Genomic DNA, 13,795 nt, shown 5'->3' on the forward strand with positions numbered 1-13,795 from the left:
ATATAAACCATGTAACCCTAGGGAGTACCTAGCAATTATATGTCGAATTATAATTTTATGAAAATTTGCAGAGGTTTCTTTTGAGCTTTCAGTTACTGAAGGGGACCCAACTAACTTAGTGAAACAGAGGAAGGCAAAGAATTCAGAGAAGTGACTGAGAGGGTAACCCAGAAAGACTGTTGTGCCTTCTAGAAGATCCAGCACCCAAGGCGTAACTCCCACACTCTGTAAGCATGTTAGGATCATGGCATTCTGAAGGGCCATTTTTCCTCTTTGACAGTTTCCCTGAGAAACTGTCAGTTTGATATTAAAAAAAAAAAAACAAAAAAAAAACACCAAAAACCAAAAAACAAACATTTAGTTCATGCCCACAGACTCAATTGGCTTTACAATCACTAGGACCCAATAGAAAATAAAAATGGAAGGCTCTTGTTCAAAAGTTAAGAATTTCAAGACAATGGTAGCAGAACAGTAAGGCAATTGTGGGCCCTTCTAAGCATGGGGCCTTGGGTGACTGCACAGGTCTCACATCTATGAAGCCAGTCCTTTTGTATCTTCAAGGAGTTTTCAAGGATAGTGAAAGGCAAAAAATCTGTATGGAATAGAAGCTACAATTTAAGTATGTACAAGGAACTTCCTAACTTTGTAAAATCATCCTGGAGAAGGTGACATCTAAGGTCACTTTTGAGGGAGCAATGGCAGGGAAAAGGAGATATTCCAGATTGAAAAAAGGCAATTCACTTCACAAATTTCAGGAATAGGATTACTTTTAAGGAGAGCAGACCAAGTGAACTTGAGGGTGACATAATTCAGAGTGGAAAGAGACAAAAGCCAAATATAAGGAGGAAAGAGCTGAACTATTGAGTGCCTATTGTATGTCAAATTATTTCTCCCTGTGTCATAATTTTAAACACAACAATCATGTCTATTTTACAGATGGCTTAATTGAAGCCCAAGGTAGTAATTCTCAAAGGGCTGGGAGCACTTTAGGTACCTATAAATATTTTAAGACTCTCGGGGAGGGCGGGAGGTCTAACTCAAAGGCCAAGACTCCTAGCCATCAGGCCAAGCTGAGGCTAAGAGAGCTTTTAACCCCTCCACCTCTTGACGCATTTCACAGTCTAAAGGTACCCTTCCCTCCTCTCGCCCCGCCCCGTGTTTCACCGGGCCGGAAATTGAGCGTTTAAGTACTTCCGGGGTAACAAAGGTCGGCCCCGGCAAGATGGCGGCCCCCTTGGAGCTCAGTTGCTGGGGAGGTGGCTGGGGGCTCCCATCGGTGCACAGCGAGTCCCTGGTGGTGATGGTGAGGCCGCCTCGCGGACCAGGGCGCAGGAAAGATGGGCGGGGCCAGAGCGCGAGGCTGGCTGGGCCTGGTCTCCGCTGCTCGCCGTGGTTCCTTGCGGCGCTGCAGGGCCGAGACCGGCCGGGGCGCTTCTCGCTGTACCACATTGGGTTCCCTCCCGTGGAGTCAAAAGCCTGGCTTGTGACCCCGCCGAGGCCTTGGCGGGAGAGTCAAGGCTTCTCCGCTTGCCTGCGAGCCCACTCAGCCTTGCAAAGCTTTCTGGGCGGTGGAGCTTAAGACCAAAGCAGGCTGCGCACGCGCCCCGCTCTGCATCCCCCGGACCTTTGGGGGAACAAAGTCCCCGAAAGCTGGGTAGCTGGCGCGCGCTTCCTCGGCTAGGCCTCCGGAGAGGGATTCAGCCCCGGTGTCAGGAGTTTCTGCCTTAGGGCGACCGGGCTGTGAATTAAAGCTGCTTGCAGATTTGCACTACGTACTCAGTCTAAATGTTTTCTTACCAACTTTGTTTCAGGCTTACGCCAAATTTTCTGGTGCACCCTTGAAAGTCAATGTCATAGATAACACCTGGAGAGGTTCAAGAGGTACAGTGTAAACACAATTTTCTCCTCTCTTAAGGGACTCCCCCCCCCCCCCCCGCCCCCCAACCTCCATATCTGAATTTAAAGCTATGAAGCATATAGCCATGGAGTACCTTGGGGTTTTAGTTTCTTCTTACCATAACTTTGGCTGTGTGTTGCTTACGGTTTGGGCATTCTGAGTAATACTGTAAAGTACAAGTCAGATCAATGGAAATACGGCACTGTTCTCTACAACTGCTTTGTGAAATTGCAAAAAACTAAGATGAGCTTACTCATTTTGCCCCCTCCGAATGTGCAATTGGTATGGTTTTTAGGGGACTGCAATCTCTTCAGAGCAAATAGAAATGTTTCCTTGTATGTCAACTGTTTTTGATTGTAGGAGATGTACCAATTTTGACAACTGAAGACAACATTGTTTCTCAGCCTGCGAAAATACTAAACTTTTTAAGAAAACAGGTGGGTGGTTCCTTTTGAAGAAGTAGATTGTTCCCTACATGTTACTTAAAAAAAAAATACATTGTAAGCTTTGGGGAATTTTTTAAAATTCTTTTTTACCAACTCAGTAGACAATTGGAGTTTGATATAAAAAGAGACTTGAGAATTACCGCTCTGAATCATGAGTTTTACTGTGATTTGAAAGTCATGTAGTGAGGAACACTCAATTTATATTTTCATGTACTTTTTTGGATTTTCTTGAAGTTTAGAAATAGGCAGGTTCAATGAAGCCATCTTTATGATTACACTTATTGATATGATTATCACTTGAGTGAAAGCTGCCACTCACTTTCTGCTGCATATGGCATCTGAGTTCCCATCAACTAGCACCTATTTTATTTTTAAAAAGCGCTTCACTGGAGAGTTGCAGTTAAATGTCCCATGAAGTAAGGTATCTAAAATGTGTGAGCATCTAAAGATTTATATAATGCATACAAAATGTTTAAACATGTAAAGACTTTTATAAATACAAAAGTTGTAATTGGTTTTGCCAATACTTTTCTTGAAAAAATAACTCCTAGGTCAACAAAATTTAGAATTGTTCTAACTTGGAAGGTTTTCTTTTTTCATGGGGAAAAATGCAACCAATTAGAACTTATTGTTGTTTAACTTATTGTTAAAGGTAATAACTTCTATTTATTGTTGGTACAACATGCCATGCGCTAAACTAGGTCGTAAACAATCACAGAATATCAATTAATAAAAAATCGTAGCTGATATTTATTGACCTTACTTTGTGCGGGATGTGCTAAGAACTGTATTTGCATTAAACGGCATTTGTCATTGAATTTGTATTTATCATTATGCCTTTCAATATCATATTTGCCATTTTTGAGGAAGAATAGGAATCTTAATTTATTTAACTTCACTGTTTTGGGATACCCTTGACTTCTGAAGTTTTTTGGTTTTATATTTTTTAATAGAAATATAATGCTGATTATGAACTCTCAGCAAAACAGGGGGCAGATACACTGGCTTACATTGCTCTCCTTGAAGAGAAGCTTCTTCCTGCAGTGGTGAGCATTGGTGAATATTACATCATTGTAGTGACCTACTAAAAGTATGCTTTAATCTATTTAGAAGGAACATAGTGAAAAAGGCTTAAAGGAGGAAATTTCATTTATGAATTAATTTTGATTCTTTCATGTTACTGTGAAACTGGGTTCTGTTAGACATTCAGCTAAGACATGAAACAACATGAAAGATACCGTCATTTTGGAAATAAAAATTATTTGTGGAAGACAGAGTTTGTTCCTCCATGTATAGAATTTAGCTCACTATCATTCACTCCTTCAACAAATATTTATTGAGCACATATGTGCCAGGCCTTGTTCTGGATGCCTGGGATATAGCAATCAACAAATCCACATGTTTAAAATCTTGTTTCATCCTTGAGTCATTCTAATTGGGAAAGTTTTATGAAGCCACTTTATACAAGGATATTTACCCAAAACTTTCACACTGTTTAAATGACCTTTCTTTTCATAAAAGAACATGCTTGCGTTTTTCGTTTGTTTTGTTTTGTAGCTTCACACATTCTGGGTTGAGAGTGACAATTACTTTGCTGTGACAAAGCCATGGTTTGCTTCACGAATTCCTTTTCCCTTGAGTTTGATCCTGCCTGGAAGGATGTCTAAGGGAGCACTGAATAGAATTCTCCTGACTAAAGGAGAGCCTCCCCTTTACCACCTCCGAGAAGTGGAAGCTCAGGTATGGTTGGGATTACTTTCAGAGCAAGGTCCCTCCAGGGGAGGGACAAGAGAGACAGCAGAGATGAACATCCTGGATGCCTGCTTAGAAGGACTTCTAGAGCATCTGTTCTACCTTTGAGTTGTAATTTCATCCTTACTAGATATACAGAGATGCCAAGGAGTGCCTAAATCTTCTGTCAAACAGATTGGGAACATCTCAGTTTTTCTTTGGAGATACGTGAGTGCATTCCCTTAAAAATCGTTTTCGTGTTTTGTATGCATATAGTCCATGAGTAGTTATTTAAAGCAAGTCCTCTTGCCACCCCTCCCACCCATGAGGTTTTGCTTTAAAAAAAAAAAAAAAAAGATTTAATGAATTACTATAGTAATTTCTCTGTCCATGGTAATCAAAAATTGACTAGACATGCTATATATATGAATTTTAAATATCTAAGACTATCCCCACCCTGTCTCATATCTTCATATAACACTTGTAAGTAAAGATGAATTTTTAATTTATAAGTTAATTTTCTTCTAAATAAAATAAATGGTTAGAGTATTAAATTTTTTTTTTTAAAAACCCTCATTACATCATTTTTATAAGCTTACATGTGCAGTAAACCTTCTAAAAGACTATATTGTATACTTCAGAATTGGTAAATGTATTAGAGAAAAAATATTTTTAACATGATCCCAAGTTAATATTTTCCTATGTGTTTTTTAAAAATCCTGAATTTATTTTTAGGCCATCTACCTTGGATGCCTACGTGTTTGGTTTTCTTGCACCTCTTTATAAAATATGCTTTCCTAAAGTTCAATTACAAGAACATTTGAAACAGCTCTCCAACCTGTGCCGCTTTTGTGATGACATCCTAAATAGTTATTTTAAGCTTAGTCTTGGAGGTAAGCTGGCTTCTCTTCAGCTAATCTGCGTTTGCGTAGAGTATCTGCATATTCTCCTAAGGATGGATAAGCAAAATTCATGACTTATTAAAGAAGTTTGTGTATCGTCTTTAAGTGCTGACTTACAGCATTTGAAAAAATTTTATTTTTCCAACTTTATTCCCATGTGTTCTATTTTAAATAGAGAAATAGATATTTTCCTTTTGCCTATTCTTCTAGATTTTATACATTTCTTGCCTCTTGTTCTTCTTTAAATATTGCCCCTTTGAAGTGGATCATTTTCTTCTAAAAGTTAACTACAGGTATTTATTGAGTCCCTGCTGAAAGATAGCATCTATCCTAATGCAAATGGGCAATTATTTTAAATGTTGCTTCTAGCATTTTCCTGCGTGAACAGAAATCAGCAGCAGATTGATTTGGGTGAGGTACACTCCCATGATACCACTACTTGAAAACTGATTGCATCAGACTGGAGGTATTGTAAATAGAGGGCACCTGTCACTTAGGATATGATTCCTTGGGTGTGTGGGCCATGTGTGTAAGTGATTGGGATACTAAATTTGTATTGGGAGAGTTGGCAGAAATTGTCCTTTTAAGAAACAGCAGTTACAAGGATAGCTGGCTTAGGGACAGTTTCTTTTTCATGGTGGTTTATATGTTTTTTAGAGAGAGAGGGGTGAGTCATGAAACTAAATCACTTTCAACCTTGTTACTTTGGAGCAGTGATTAGCAAACCTGGCCAGAGGACATGTACAGTCTTGAGTCCTAAGCCAAAGATACCGCATTAGAATCCCTTCAGGGTAGAGCCCAGAAATCTGTATTTTTTAAGTTCTTCCAAATACTTTGGATGCCTGTTTGATAGCTGTTTGGGAGTCCCTGCCTTAGACAGCTATCCAAATAGCTGTGACTAAAGGCCTATTTGATACGGGTGGGGAAAAGGTACAGCTCAAATTGGAGAAGGAAATGAGGACCATTGTGCTCTTTTACTAATCACTTTGGCTGGTTGCATAACACTTGGCTGTCTACTTCATGGACAAATTTAGTCCTTTTGTTTAGGTTTGGTTTTGGAGCATTACTATCCCTCTTTGCCTTTGAACCCATAATGGTTTTTCTCTTTGCTTGATTTTATTTATTTTTGGAGGGCAGTGTACTTGGGAGGGTGGATAGACTCAAAATTCTTTCAGTCTGAACAGCTTTAAAGACTTTCAAAATTTTCTGTCTTTCTGATTTCTGTCCTGGCTTCTTAGGCACCTCTCCTGCTGGTCAAGAAACAGTAGACGCAAATCTGCAGAAACTCACACAACTTGTAAATAAGGAATCCAACTTGATTGAAAAGGTCAAGTTTACTTCAATCATTATTTTATAGTAGTTTAGTATTTTTCTTTCTGAAATTAATATTGTAACTTTAATTGTATAGTTAATATGCATTATTTTACCCTCTTATTTTTTAAAGAGTTTATTTTTTCATAAAGCTGCTCAAATATACATTTACTACAGTTGTATATAATGTAGTGTTTTGAAGCCAGTAGTGGTTCGATTACTTTGATAGTGGTATTGGGCTTATTTTTACCATATAATTAGTATTTTTCAAGTTGGGAGACCAAAAGCCTAGCTTAAAAAAAAAAAAGACAAAACAAACACACTTCTTGCTTGTCTGTTTCTGTCTCCCAAGGTTAACATTTCTTGAGATTGTAAGCACCAGTGCTGGTCCTTTCTTGTTAATCACACTATGATGTCTTTTTCTTTCTTCTACATAAACTGTTTTGCTTTGCTTCTTCTATCCTTCTCTTTTCTAATTGTTGCCCACAGTTTTTCATCACTGTGGGTATTTTGCCACTTTGGTCGCGTTCATTTGCTGAGAGAGAGATACTGAGGAAGCGGGTAGGAGAGAGAGAGCACGCACGCCAGTAGTGGGAATTTCAAGGGTGATTCTAATTGGAAAAATACAAGAGAGTTGATTCATTTTTTTCCCCAAGTGTCTGATCAACTTCCTTTTTTCTTATGCCAGTGAATGATACTTCATTCTTTCACTAATGACTAATGAGGCAATGTGGCCTAATAACACTGGCTAGCAGTTTTTGAGGTCTGAATAACAGGCATTGTGTCCTATGAGCTTTCGAGTTACCTCATTGAATCCTCACAGCCGCTGTGTGTGCAGCTACTCCGTCAGTCCTATCTTACAGATAAGGATAGTGAAGCCTGGAGAGCAGTGTATGTTACCTGCCCGAGATTATTCAGGTGGTGAGTGGCAAAGGGGATTCGAACCCTACAAATTGGATTCCATCATGGGCTTTGCAGTTAGTAAGCTGCAAATGAATGAAATTATGTATCCAGTGCTAGTAGTACTAGTAGCAAGAAACCTCTGTCACTCTCTGGAATGACCTTTCTGTTTCTTTGTAGAGTATCTCATGTGTTGTTAGAACTTGAGAAGTGAGTAGGACTGAGCAGTAAAAGTGTAAAAGACCAGTATTAAAGTTTAGGTGGGCTCGTTGAATGCCAAGTTTGTCTTCTTAGCCCAGCCCAGTAAATCCCATGAGAGGAAAGATATTGAGTGTTAGGTGTGGATAATGGAAAGATTACTCAGATTGTTTTCGACACTTAGCTGCTGGATGAAGGCTATCCAATACAGTTTTCATTTTCTATATTTGGCAAATTCATGACAGACATGTAAAGGGAACCACGAAATACCTGCATATGCAGGAGGTGAACCCAAGAGGCCCTGTCACCGCTTTGTACACTTCGATCTTGGGTCATTATCAGCATGTGAACGTTTCCTAACTCAGGCACTCTCCTAAATCAGGCACTCTCCTTCCCACCCCTGTTTCATATCTGCTTTTCAGTGTGGTTCACTGTTGGCTGCAGGACAAAAGAGCAGCAAATCCTATTGGCTACTACTGTTCGCCATTTGCGCAGAAAATCTAGAGCTTAAGAAAAAAAGAAAAAAAGTAATGTTTGGGGGACTTAGTTCTTACAAAAAAAAAAAAAAAAAGACAACCCAATTGATTCAAGCAGTCCACTGGGAATATTTTTTTCCATTGGAAAGTTAAAAGTTAATCTTTTATACTCTTTCCTTTCCTGTAAGCTGCTTGTATCTCTGCTGAGACATTTCCTCTGTGCTTTATAAGAGCATCTGGAGGAGATAAGGGAGAGTTTTGCTCTGCACATAATCAAAACTCTGGAAAAGCCTGTTTATCAAGTGGGTAGTCAGATGCTGTTTGCTGTTGGTGGAATCTTGGGCGGCAACTGCTTTCAAGTCTTTTCTGAAGTTGAGCTGATAGAGAGCTCAGCACCAGGCTGTGAACCCTGCACTCTGTTTGTGGGGTGTTCTGGTTGAAAGGTAGCTTTGTAAGGTATGACTCCATTCTTTCCATATATGTGTGTGTGTGTGTGTGTATATATATATACATGGAATATATATATATATACACACATAAATGTATATATGTATGTATATACATATATAAACATATGTATTTCTTATTTATATATAAGTAACATATAATTATTTTTGCTTCTCTTCCCTTATGTTCATCTGCTTTGTCTCTTAAATTCCACATATGAATGAAATCATATTTGTCTTTCTCTGACTTATTTCACTTAGCATAATGCAGTGTAGTTCCATCCACATTGTGGCAAATGGCAAGATTTCATTCTTTTTGATTGCTAAGTAGTATTCCATTATATATATACCACATCTTTATCCATTCATCAGTCGATGGATATATGGGACCTTTCCATAATTTGGCTTGTCTATAGTGCTGCTATAAACATGGGGGTGCGTGTTTCCCTTCGAAACAGCACACCTGTATCCTTTGGATAAATACCTAGTAGGGCAATTGCTGGGTCATAGGGTAGTTCTATTTTTAATTTTTTGAGAAACCTCCATACTGTTTCTGGAGTGGCTGCACCAGTTTGCATTCCCACCAGCCTGACTCAGTTCTAAATGATTCCTCTCCTAGTGTTTCCAGGGATGCTAATGTCCTCCTGAGGGCAAGTCTGAAACTCTTGGACATTTTCTCAATATGCTCCATAGTAATTTCTTTTTCTAGAGCAGGCTTAGAACTGATCTGGTGTTTGGAATACCTGGAATTTTGGATTAGGTCTAAATAGTTTCTCCTTCTATCTGTCTCTTTTCCTAGCTTCCTATGGTCTAAATACTTGCAGCCTAAAAGAATTTGTCTTTTTGAAGGGAGTACAGGTCATTTTCACTGAGGCTGTGGGGTGCAGTTGAAAGAATAATAGTATTGGAATAAGAAGACCTGGGTTTTGGGGCACCTGGGTGGCTCAGTCGGTTAAGCGTCCGACTTTGGCTCAGGTTGTGATCTCGCAGTCCGTGAGTTCGAGCCCTGCATCGGGCTCTGTGCTGACAGCTCGGAGCTTGGAGCCTGTTTCAGATTCTGTGTCTCCCTCTCTCTGACCCTCCCCCATTCATGCTCTGTCTCTCTCTGTCTCAAAAATAAATAAAGGTTAAAGAAAAAATTTTAAAGAAGACCTGGGTTTTAATTTCAACTTTTGATACTAGCTTTGCAACCTAATGCAAATTTCTTAACCTTTCTGAGCTTCGTTTTGCTGCTACGTAAAATAGGGAATGATCGTCTTCCATGGTTTCTTCACAGTTGTGTTGGGAAGATCAAATGAGGTATTGTACATCAACATAATTAGTAAACTGTGGAGCTTAGTGTATCAGAAGTAATGCTTTTCCACTTACTATACTAGGAGACCTCTTAAATCCAGTTGTGATGTGGTTGAGTTCAGTAGAATATTCATTTTGTGGAATTTATAATTTTGCAGAGGCATCAAGGATGAGCAATATTGCTTGTACACATAAACTGAGTTAGCTGGTATTTGAGGTATGACATTTAGAGTTCCTGCGAGATTATCTGTAAGAAAAAGGTTTCTCGAGCAGTCCTGGAACCATATGGTTCTGTACTCTTCTAGGCTATAGTTTGGATGAGGAGGTCACAGTCCACGAAAGTGGTGCCACAGCCATCAGTCACATGTACTTTTTGTACTTCCCACAGATGGATGACAATCTTCGCCAAAGCCCTCAACTTCCTCCTCGGAAACTGCCAACACTCAAATTGACTCCAGCAGAAGATGAAAATAATTCCTTACAACGACTATCACCCTGACAGTCATCATGCTTTGTGTCCACAGTCATGATTATTGCAGTAATCTCTTACACTAAGTGTGAAGGCAAAAAGAAAATGCCATTAGTAGGTATAAGGGAGACTCTAAAAAGAAACTTTCTATGATATCTATTTTTTCTTAATTAGGAAGCTTGTATTTTGACCTGGCAGTGCACTTTAGATAACATCAAAGTGAATGCTAAATGAACTTGGGGAACAAAGAAAACATATTGTACTGTATATTAAAAAAAACCAAAAACCTGCCTTAATCTTGGCAGATTTTTGCCTTTATTTCATATGTTGCTGACCAAAAGCTAGAATTCTGTTCTGAATGTGCACTCTTATTTATTCAAGTTATTTTATTAATTTCGTTTTCTTAGAACAGTTTGAATATCTAATATGTGGCTCTTTGAGGCTTTTTTCTTCTGTTTAGAAATTTGATGACTTTAGACATTAGGAAAAATGTAATATTCTAATATTCTATTCACTTCAATAGAAAAGTCTATTTAAAAAACAAAGAGGAATGTGCTTTTTAATTATGCTCTCAGAAGTGTAACCTTTTGGGAGGATTAGTACCATATATATGTATATATATAAATATCAAAGGTGGTTACATATAATATTCATCTGACTATATGCACTTCTGGTATTTGCTGATGTGTTCAATATAAGGTTGGCAAGGATGCTTTTAGTTTATTGGGCAAATGTGGCAGCTTTAGACCTGTGTATTTGTAGTACATTTTTAACTTTAGTAATCTCTTTCTTGGATTGATTTCAGGAGAACTGAGTATGTTGGTCATCGTTATTACGCCAGGCTGTAAAGTCTTACTGGAATTTGCCCAGTTGTTAGACCTTCCTCAGCCAGAGTAATAGAAGTACCTACTGTGTGCCTGGTCCAAGTTCACCAGGCTTGGTTCAGACCAGTGTTCTTTCAGAAGAAGCCTATCATGTAGTCAAAAGCGTTATGGCAACTTATTATTTTCCATATAGTTAAACTACAACAGTTGAATGATCCAGTGGAATATGCGGAAATAACAATAGTTTTTAAAGAACATTTTCTACTTATTGGTTACTGAACTGTTGAAGGATTTGTTGTGCAGGTGGTTTTGCTTAGAATAGAATCTTGCATACTTTAGTGGCTGAGGTGCTCCTGTTGTCCTAAAACCACTTCTGGGTTTTTTTAATTATGGGCTCATGTTTTTGATTAGTGTCTTAAAAGATTACTATGGTGCTCAGCAAATCTTATCACATCCTGCAGAAACTCCCGTGTTAAGAAAACAGTTTTGTAGTCAAGAGACTCCCCTAATTTGAGCTGAATGGAGCTCAGCTGTATTTGACCCGCATCCTCCCAGTTTGTTCATGTATTAGGTATTATACAGGAGTCTTTAAGTCACTGTAAATATTTTTTCTTGAAAGTTTTAATTAAATGAGAAACAAGGTAATCTTCAAAATCTTGTTCATCTGTTTGGATGCATTTAGGGAAAGTAATGAGTTTCACATTACTTATACAACAGGTTTGTGTGTTTTGTATTAATTTTCCATTAGACTCCAGCATCCAAAACCTGTATGAATATTCTATGTTGAAAATCATTACCATAGGACTTTATTGTCCCCTGGGGTCCATGTATATTGGAGAAGGGTGGTTAACACATTAATCAGACATCTGGTTATGCTGTAGTTAGAGTTGATCATTTTCAATCATGATTTATATTAAACCTTCTAAGAAGCATTTGAAGTGGCTTAAAATTGTCAAATACATAAAACAGGACAATTAAAATTAGTTTTTGGAAAACTAAAAAATGGGGGAGAGAGAGCTATACCAACCCTAACAGATTCTAAAATCAAGTGGTAAATTTAACTCCCAAATTTCTCCATGGTCACAGTCCAAAGTAATACTGGGTTATGTAACAGTTTTCTGTCAGTAAAACTACTAATGCCCATGGTAAGAAATGTGTTCACATTTTTATAAGAATGTGAGATCATGTTCTTTTGACACAGAATTCAGCCAGTAATCATACTGTAATATTTCATGTGTTGAAAGTTTAATGAAAAGACATCATTTTAGAATGACAAGGATTTGTCATATTTTAGTAGAAAAGACAACTGTAAATATGATTTATTTCTTTTTGGTCATTCCTGCTTTGACTTGCCTTTAGCCTTGCAGTAGGTAGGGTCTGATGTTTCCAGACTACCTTTCCTAAGATGCAAAATGAGATTTACATAAGTGAGAATTTGTATATGGGGCTACTTAGTTGAGCATTTTGGGGACTGGCCAACAAGATGCTCGGAAGCTATAACTGAGTATAACCTGCTCCAGGGAGCAGCCACACATATAGGAAGCTCTTAGAAAGGAACAGCTTTCCAGATTGGGAAGAGAATTTGCGATCAGCCTGGCAGGATGTGCTTTGGATAAAGTTTGAGTTTGCTGAGATGGATGGCCCACAGTCTTAAAATACTGTGAGCTATTTTCTTTTGGATGTGATGGTGGAATCTGATAAAAGGGACTATGTGTTTATGTTTGGTGCTAGTATAGGATTAGAAAATTGATCAGATAATTCCCATAAGATAAAGATCCCTCATCAACACATTGTCATCAGTCATCCATAAGACCCACCACTTCTTATAACACCAATTCTCTGTAGAGAGCATTGAGGATGGTCATTCCTTCACAATGGTTTTTTCCCTTACAAAGGTTGGCATTGACAAATTCCAGCTTAGGTATGTTTGCATTATTTTGGGGATACTAGAGAGTTCAAGATTCTTACAATAAATCCAAGCATGTTGATTTCTATTCGTAATTTCTATTCATTTAATGTTGCCAGATATATTAACATGAAGGAATAAGGGAGCTTATTTCAATAACAGCTAAGTTAAAGTTTTCAGAAGCTGCAAAAGTGGGAAACCATTGGACATCAAAAGAGGCAGAGATTGGTAACAGTGACAGAATCTCAGAAAAACAATTTTTAAGGTACCTTCATGTGATAAAAGTGGTGTTTGAAGTCAGCAGTATGTTTTCATAGAGCCTCTTCCAAGAATATGTGTTCATCAGGCCTATTAGGTTTTTTGACAGTTTTTCATGTTGTCAAAACTGTTAACCCTTTAAAAGCCAAAATATAAATAAAGGTAAGAAGCTGAGTGATGGATACACAGAGTCTGTAGTATTTTTGCAACTTCTTGTGAGTCTATAATTTCAAAATAAAAGAGTTTTAAAAGTAAGTAAATGTATCATTATCTAAACTACAATTTAAATTTAATGATCCAAACACAGTATTTACTATTCAGTTTCTGACAAATACATAATGTAAATTAAATATAATTTACTTCTTTCTTAATTTTAAAGAAAAAACAACTCAGGTTTGTAATGAATGGTTATCTAAAGATCTGTTTTGCCTCACCAGAAAAGAAAAAACAATAACCTAAAACTAAGAATTCCTTTTCCCTATAAAATATGCTCTGGTTTTTATATTTGTAATAGTGTCATTTTCTTCCTATGGTACCTGGGTTTACTTCCAAGGATAAATACGTTAAAAACAGTCCTTCTGTGTCTTCATGTGGTAGTCCTTTGCTTTGCTGTGTTATCTCTAATTACACGGTGTGACGAGAGGACATGAGGACCAGGCTTTAATGAAGCAAGTGCAGTCTGTGTTTTTTGTCTTAAGCTCATAGGGATTTAGTAATTGACTTTGTCTTGGTTTGGTT

The 13,795-nt window shown here is 37.9% G+C and overlaps 1 protein-coding gene across 3 annotated transcripts; it reads left to right on the forward strand.

The window, feature by feature from the left end:
• Window positions 1–1,205: 1,205 nt before the first annotated feature.
• Window positions 1,206–13,241, forward strand: MTX3 (metaxin 3). 3 transcript variants are annotated; one of them, XR_015248366.1, is made up of 10 exons: window positions 1,206–1,303; window positions 1,812–1,881; window positions 2,258–2,334; window positions 3,297–3,389; window positions 3,901–4,083; window positions 4,226–4,302; window positions 4,810–4,967; window positions 5,346–5,442; window positions 6,215–6,303; window positions 9,989–10,011. XR_015248366.1 is itself a non-coding variant. In XM_025924774.2 (9 exons), exons 1-9 carry the CDS (start codon window positions 1,223–1,225, stop codon window positions 10,097–10,099), a joined length of 939 nt encoding a protein of 312 aa, XP_025780559.1. In that variant the 5' UTR covers window positions 1,206–1,222; the 3' UTR covers window positions 10,100–13,241. The 3 variants fall into 3 exon arrangements, 2 of the variants coding, with proteins under 2 accessions (XP_025780559.1, XP_086554097.1); XM_025924774.2 differs by lacking the exon at window positions 5,346–5,442 and having other exon boundaries at window positions 9,989–13,241; XM_086697971.1 differs by lacking the exons at window positions 3,297–3,389; window positions 5,346–5,442 and having other exon boundaries at window positions 9,989–13,241.
• Window positions 13,242–13,795: the final 554 nt, after the last annotated feature.

The sequence above is a fragment of the Puma concolor genome, chromosome A1, assembly GCF_028749965.1.
Source record: "Puma concolor isolate L17-30 chromosome A1, mPumCon1.1.hap2, whole genome shotgun sequence".
Taxonomy (NCBI): domain Eukaryota; kingdom Metazoa; phylum Chordata; class Mammalia; order Carnivora; family Felidae; genus Puma; species Puma concolor.

Bases quoted from the DNA above. Each gene is read 5' to 3' on its own strand.
- MTX3 (XM_025924774.2), top strand. From the start codon at position 1,223: ATGGCGGCCCCCTTGGAGCTCAGTTGCTGGGGAGGTGGCTGGGGGCTC. The intron at 4,084-4,225 runs GTATGGTTGGGA...CATCCTTACTAG, and splicing joins TCCGAGAAGTGGAAGCTCAG to ATATACAGAGATGCCAAGGA. The intron at 6,304-9,988 runs GTCAAGTTTACT...TACTTCCCACAG, and splicing joins AATCCAACTTGATTGAAAAG to ATGGATGACAATCTTCGCCA.